The sequence below is a fragment of the Phragmites australis genome, chromosome 16 (assembly GCF_958298935.1).
Source record: "Phragmites australis chromosome 16, lpPhrAust1.1, whole genome shotgun sequence".
Lineage (NCBI taxonomy): Eukaryota > Viridiplantae > Streptophyta > Magnoliopsida > Poales > Poaceae > Phragmites > Phragmites australis.
The window spans coordinates 16,471,692-16,479,120 of NC_084936.1; the positions used below are offsets into that span (position 1 = coordinate 16,471,692).

The 7,429-nt window shown below is 62.2% G+C and overlaps 1 protein-coding gene across 1 annotated transcript; it reads right to left on the reverse strand.

The window, feature by feature from the left end:
* Window positions 1–5,490: 5,490 nt before the first annotated feature.
* Window positions 5,491–6,824, reverse strand: LOC133895092 (uncharacterized). The gene is made up of 2 exons (XM_062335289.1): window positions 6,436–6,824; window positions 5,491–6,157 (listed from the first exon to the last, which is right to left on the reverse strand). The coding sequence occupies exons 1-2, from the start codon at window positions 6,822–6,824 to the stop codon at window positions 5,491–5,493; spliced, it is 1,056 nt and encodes a 351-aa protein (XP_062191273.1).
* Between the last annotated feature and the right edge of the window lie 605 nt (window positions 6,825–7,429).

Genomic DNA, 7,429 nt, shown 5'->3' on the forward strand with positions numbered 1-7,429 from the left:
GACGCACGCCCGGTGAAGCAGAAGGTCCGGCGGCAGGCGCCTGAGCGCCAGGAGTTAATCCAGGAGCAGATCAGCAAGCTCCTTGACGCAGGATTTATCCGAGAGGTCCTCCACCCCGAGTGGTTGGCAAACCTAGTTATCGTCCCAAAGGCCAACAGCAAGTTCCGCATGTGCGTGGACTACACCGATCTAAACAAGGTTTGCCCCAAAGATCCTTTTCCTTTGCCCCGCATAGATCAAATTGTAGATGCAATCGCGGGATGTTATCTTTTGTGTTTTTTAGATGCAAACTCTGGTTATCACCAGATTCGCATGGCCGTAGAGGATGAAGAAAAAACTGCTTTTACCACTCCGGTGGGGACTTATTGCTATGTGTCGATGCCTTTTGGTTTGCGCAACGCTGGGTCTTCTTTCCAGCGCGCTATCCGCATCACCCTTGATTCGCAGGTTGGCCGCAACGTCGAGGCCTACATCGACAATCTCATGGTCAAGTCCCGAGATCGCGCCACCCTGCTCGAAGACCTTACCGACACTTTCAATAGTCTCCGCACCACCCGCCTGAAGCTCAACCCCGAGAAGTGTGTCTTTGGGGTACCTGCGGGCAAGCTCCTCGGTTTCTTGGTTTCCAGCCGAGGGGTCGAGGCCAATCCAGAGAAGATCTGGGCCATCAAGCAGATGCGACCCCCGGCTCGACTCAAGGAGGTTCAGCGTCTCGCCGGCTGCATGGCGGCCCTCGGGCGTTTCATCTCCAAACTTGGGGAGCGGGGGCTCCCCCTCTTCAAGCTTTTGAAGAAGACCGGTTGTTTCGACTGGACACCAGAGGTCGAGTAGGCCTTCTGCGATCTGAAGAAGTATCTCACCTCACCACCCGTGCTGGTGGCCCCGTCCGAAGGCGAGCCACTGCTACTCTACGTATCGGCCACTCCTCAGGTCATAAGCATGGTGCTGGTGGTGGAGCGCGATGAGTGCACGGGGTCAGGTGCTGGGTCCCAGCTCCCGGCCGCCCCTGGGTACTCCCCCGTCCTCGCGGCTCCCCCAGAGCAGGGGGTCAAGCCCGAGCACTTGGCTCCCCATGAGCAGGGGGTCGAGCCCGAGCACTTGGCTCCTCCCGAGCAGGGGGTCGAGCCCGAGCACTTGACTCCCCCCGAGCAGGGAGTCGAGTCGGAGCACTTGGCTCTTCCCGGCCAGGGAGTAGAGCCCAAGCACCCGGTCAGCCCCGACCACGTCGCCGAGCCTGGGGGCTGTAGCAGGCCCTCGGGTGAGGCCGCAATCTGGGCTCGCCAGGTACATCGACCGGTGTACTTCATCAGTGAAGTCCTCCGGGAGGCCAAAACAAGGTACCCCTAGGCTTAGAAGCTGCTCTACGCCGTCCTCATTGCTTCTCGGAAACTGCACCACTACTTCCAGGCACACAAGGTCTCAGTGGTTACCACATACCCACTGGGGCCCATCCTTCGGAACTGAGAAGGCACTGGGCGTGTAGTCAAGTGGGCGGTGGAACTGGCGGAGTTCGACCTGCACTTTGTCAGCCGCCAGGCGATCAAAAGCCAGGCGCTCTCTGACTTCGTGGCAGAGTGGACGCCTGTCCCTGAGGTCGTCCCAGAAGAGATCTCCACATATCCCGGGCACGATGTGCCCAGGTACTGGATTATGCATTTCGACGGTTCCCTCACGATGAAAGGCGCGGGGGCCGGAGTGGTTCTCACCTCCCCAACGGGTGAAGAACTCTGGTACGTCGTGCAGCTGCAGTTCCGCGCATCCAACAACATGGCAGAATAATCCACGTTGGTCGGGAAGGCCTTCCGGCAAGGTTTCTACTGGCCTACAGCCCTCCAGGATGCTTCCGAGCTGGTCCGGCGCTGCAGAGCGTGCCAGTTCCACGCAAAGCAGATTCACCAGCCAGCTTAGGCTCTTCACACCATTCCCCTGTCATGGCCTTTCGTGGTCTGGGGGCTGGACATTCTGGGTCCATTCCCCCGAGCAGTCGGGGGCTATGAGTACCTCTACGTCGCCATCGACAAGTTCACCAAATGGCCGGAGGCGGTCCCAGTTGTCAAGGTGACCAAGAACACGACGCTCCAGTTTATCCGTGGCATCACCAATCGCTTTGGAGTCCCGAACCGGATCATCACCGACAACGGCACTCAGTTCACAAGTGCCACGTTCGGGGACTACTGCGAAGACCTTGGCATCAAGCTCTGCTTCGCCTCTGTCACTCATCCTCGGAGCAACGGGCAGGTCAAGCGCGCCAACACGGAGATACTGAAGGGGCTCAAAACCCGGACCTACAACGTGCTCACAAAGCACGGGAAAGGGTGGATCGATAAGCTGCCTGCCGTGCTATGGGCCAACCGGACCACGCCAAGTCGCGCTACCGGGGAGACTCCTTTCTTCCTCGTGTATGGCGCTGAGGCGGTCCTCCCCTCCGAGCTCACTCTAAGCTCCCCTCGGGTGCATGCCTACTCTGAAGGCGAACAGGAGCAGCAGAGGTGCGACGACGTCGACTATTTGGAAGAGCGCCGGCGGCGTGCCGCCGTCCGAGTAGCCCGCTACCAGCAAAGCCTGCGGCACTACCATCAGCGCCACGTCCGGGCCCGGTCTCTCGAGGTGGGGGATCTAGTTCTCCGACGTGTCCAGTCGCGCGAAGGAAGGAATAAGCTATCCCCTATGTGGGAAGGCCCCTTTACCGTGATCGGTGTCCTGTGAGAAGGCTCCTTCCAGCTGGCTGCAGAAGATGGGCAGCCGCTCCCCAACCCGTGGAACATCGAGCACCTGCGCAAGTTCTTCCCGTAGATGGCCTTGCTTGCAGGCTCAGGTCAACAAGGCCGAGGGCTTCCCCCCGCCCAAGTTGACCGGGGGCTTCCACTAACTGGGTAAGTCACCCAACCTTGTAAAAAAAATTGTCAATACAATATGTATATCAATGTGCAATCCTTATGTAAAATTTCATTTTTCTGGATTCCATATGTTTAATCTGTCTAGTGAGATGCTCGATTGTGCGAGAAAAATTCGCTCTCTCATTTTCCGCGCTGATAAAAGAATCCTGATCGGTATGCGCGCGGGTAGTTGCCGCTGGCTTACGTCTGTTGTGGTAGGCTGTGGTGTTCGGTGTCGTGACAGTCCCCCGGGCACTACCAAGCCCCTGGGGTTCTCGGATAATCCTATCGCTCGAGCGCTCGAGTAGTCCGGAGCCTAGGCCCCAGGGGCGGGTTATTGGTGCTCGGTCTGGTCTGTCATACCAGGGCGCCACCGAACCATAGGACCTCTAGATTATGCCTCTGCCTACTCTTGTCCGCCGGTCTGGGCATTCGAGAGGTCTCGGGTCGAAAACGAGAGCAGTCTATAATGAGTACCACACTAATAGAGTGCACCAAGCAAAGAATTTCTCTATTTTTTCTCAAATCACAGATCGACGATCAAAAGCCAAAGCAGCTCGACCGCGAGGGCCTCAGTGCCCAGGTCACTGCTCGGCCCTAAGGGCCCTCGGGTGGTCCTACCGCTCAGGCGTGAGTGGTCGGGATCGCCTGATCCCGGGCTCCTCATGCGCCCCCTGGTGCTCGGGCGCCCCGGTAGTGGGAACCAAGTTCCCAGGCACCCCGAGCTCGGAGCGCATGCCCCTTCTGGATCGGTTGGCTAAAAAGCTGACAGCTGTCCGGTGAGTGGTTAAATTTAGACGAATTTACATTCAGTAATATTTTGTTCCCGAGTCGTCCTCGGGGGCCCTCGTACTCTAATCTGCTCGGTGAGATGGTCTCATCGCGTACAAAACCCTGCCATGTGTCCACTTTTTCCTAGAACGACAGAACGGTCCGTAGAAAGGTGTACTGTACGTATGGTAATGTACGATTGAAGTCTTTTCATGGTGGTCGTGGTGTTCAGTCCGCTTATAGGGCCCCGAGCACTACCGAGTCCCTGGGGTTCTCGGTAATCCTATCGCTCGAGCCGCTCGAGTAGTCTGGAGCCTAGGCCCCAAGGACGGGCTGTCGGTGCTCGGTCCGGTCCGTCCTAAGCCCGGGCACCACCGAACCGTGGGGACTCTTGGTCGCATTCCCGCCTGTGCGTGTCTCCAGTCTACTTGCTGAGTGGTTGCAAAGTGGAGAAGTGTTCACCGGTCATGGCGTGCTCCGTGCTGGATCGATCTATCTCCCGAGCAAGGAAGTTCGTGCCTTTGTCTTTTGACTTAGCCGTTGCGGACTCGCGAGGGCTCGGTGGCTAAACGCGCTGAGAAGGATGGTCGGGGCGATTTTGTTCTCGGGGAATGAAAGGTCGAGGTCGGTTCGACTGAGTACTCCTCAGGGCATCAAGTGAAAACAGCAGAAACTACATCAAGCACTCAGAAGAATACCGGAGTTGCGACCCCAAAGAAAGACTTCCATTATATTCAATAAAAAGGACAACTTTTCTGAGGGATCACTCCCATATTTACATCAAGTCAAAAATAAAAGAAGAAGAAAAAACTACTACAAAAGCCTAGTCGGAGTCGGAGCCTTCGCTGCTGCTCCTCGGGACTGGGGTCGGCGGCGCCTCCCGCGTGAAGCCGGCGGCCACCGCGGCGGCGGTGCTCTGAACTGCCTTCCAGGCAGCCTCCTCCTCGGCTTCGACCACCCCTTCCTGAGCTAGTACCAGTGGGAAGTTCAAGTCCTGGCTCCGGTAGCAAGCCAGGACGTGTTCGGCCACTACCTGGGCCAAGCCACGCCCCTCCCGGGCGGCGAGTTCCTGGACGGCCTGGGGCAGCGCCTCGAGGCGCTCGTTGACCTTCTGGAGGCCTAGGGCGAACCGGCTGGGGCCCACCCCCTTCTCCTCCATGAGAAGTCGCCCGAGCCCGGCCAACCTCACGGACCGCTGCATCCGCCGGAGGATGTCCTCTAGCATCAACTGCAGGCTGGCCCGTTCGGCTGAGGCGGCCTCGAGCTCCTCCGTCACGGTCCGCGGCCGCTCCTCGAGGCCCTGCCCCCCGGCCGCACCAGCAGAGCCAGCACTGGGCGCCTGGGCCTCAGCCAGCTTTACCTGCCCTGCCAAGATGGACAGGGCCTGCTCGCGGGTAGCCAGCTCTGCCTCGAACTTGGCGGCCCACTCCTCCCTAGCAGCAGCGGTCGCTGCCACCTTGGCAGCCTCCGCCTCCCAACGGGCCAGCAAATCCTCCCGTGCGCCCAAGTCCGCCGCCGTTATCTCGGCGTCGGTCTCCCGGATCGCGACGTCCTCCTCCCGGCGTTGGAGCTCCCCCTCGACGTGCTGGAGCTCCTCTCCCCAGCATTGGAGCTCAGCGTGGGTCCGGTCGACCTCGTCCTTCTGGCGGGCTAGGTCAGCCTGGAAGGCCTCTGCTGCCCCCTCGCGGTTCACGGCCGCCTCCTCCCGCTCCTGCGCCTACCTCTCCCTGGCGAGAGCCCCGGTAGCCTGCTGTCGCGATGCCTCGGCCAGGCGGGCGGCGTCTTCCCGCTCCTGGGCGACCTCCGCGCGGGCGTCCTCCAGAGCCTTCCGCTCCTGCGCGACCTACGCGTGGGCCTGCTCCAAGGCCTTCTGCTCTTCCACCATAGCGTGCCGTTCGTCCTCGTTGGCGGCGCGCGCTGTGGCGAGGCGGGAGTCGAAAACGCGCCAAGCCGCGGTAAGATGCGCTCTCTCCGTCACCAGAGCGACGCGCTCCGCCTCCTGCTGCGCCATCTCCCCCGCCACGGTCGCCTCCAGCCGCCCGATCACCTCCTGGGCGCTCCCAAGCACGATCGGGAGAGGGTCGGCGGGCTGACTGGGCGGCGGCTGGGCGCTGGCTCCCCTGTGAGCCTCCTCCGGGGGGCTCAGGGTCCCCGAAAACTGCCGTGCGGTCATCCGCCCCACGCTCGGTGCGCTTGGGGTGGACTCGGACGGCGCCGGACGCTCGGGCGCGGCCACTGTTGTCGGCTCGGAGCAGGGCGGCGGCTGCATTTCTGTCTCGGCCGCCACGTTCGCCGGCCCTGGCTCCGCCACCGCGCTTGCCGGCCCAGGCTCCGCCACCGTGCTAGGCGGCCCCAGTTCCGTCGCCGTGCTCGGCGGACCCGGTTCCGCCGCTGTGATCGACGGCCCTGGCCCCGCCGGAGCACTCGGCTCGGGCGCGCTTGGCTCGAGGGCTGGCGCCGACTTCGGTTCCTCCAGCCGCCCTTGGCTCTCGGCGGCACCCGTAGGCGGCCTGCAAGAGAAGAATGGGATCAAAACTCAGAATTTAGTCTGGGCAAAGCACGCCCAGGAAAGAAGGGAGGACGAAACTTACACGGCTGTGGGTCTACGATACTACCACCTTGCTGCCGGAATCCTGTACTCCGGGCTCCACGGTGTTGGCCCGTAGTCTTCCCTCCTCCTCTTCCGCCGAGGGCTCTGCGGGGCCGCCAGTGGTCTTCGGGCGCCGAATCGGGCCCAAGCAGACCAAAGTGCGGTTCCAGAATCGCAGATGCCGCCCCCGCCGACGACCTCGCGCTGGACGACTGGTCGTCCCGGTTTCCCCCCTCGCCTGGCGACGGTGACGGCGGGGACTCCGGCACAGGAATAAAGAGCCGGGGGCGCTTTCCCCGGTCCTCCAGCACCATCGCCGCCCCGCCGCCGGTGGCGCCTCCTCCTCCGATGTGGCGGTTGGTGCCTGCAGAAGCCCCGCCGCTGGCCTGCGACCCGCCGCCCACGGTGCCCGCGCCGCCGGTTCGCGCTGGGCCACTTTCGGCCCTCTCGCCGACCGCCTCATCCACCCTGGGGATCTGGATAGTCCCGGGGTTCTGGCACCCCGGCCAGTCGACTAGCCCCTGGGCGTCGAACTCCGGCAGCTTCACCTGTAGCGCCACCCAGTCAGGATTGACGCAGAGCGCCATCTCCTTCCATGGGAGATCCGCCCGGCTCAGGTCATCCACCCCGATCACCACCCGGAGCAGGCCCTTCAGTGCTGGCCTGCCCAGGTCCCACTCCTCGTCGATCTGGGTCTGGGTGATGTCCTGGGGGCCGGTGTAAAACCAACAGGGCCGGGCCCGCTCCCGCAGGGGCGCCAGGCGATGGCGCAGGTAGTCTGCCACCACCATCACCGAAGTAAGCCCGGCCTGGCGCAGGAAGTCGAAGCGCTCCAGGACCAGCTGCTGCGGCACCTCCCAGGTCACCTTCTGGGGTTCCGCCGCCATCTCCGGCAGAGTCAGACGGTCGTGGGGGCTGACATCGACGTAGAACCAATTGCGCCGCCAGTCCTCCCACTTGCTTTGCAGCACCTGGGGAATGTATTGTTCCCCCAGGCCGTCCCGCAGCCGGAAGTTGCAGCAGCCGGTGACGTCCGCGGTGGAGAGGCCCCTCTTCTTCCGGGCCGACCGCAGCACGAAGAAGTGCCGGAAGAGCATCACCGATGGTGGCACCCCCACGAACATCTCGCAGAGGTGGGCGAAGACCGCCAGGATGACGAAGGCGTTGGGGCTGAGATGCACCAACTGGATCC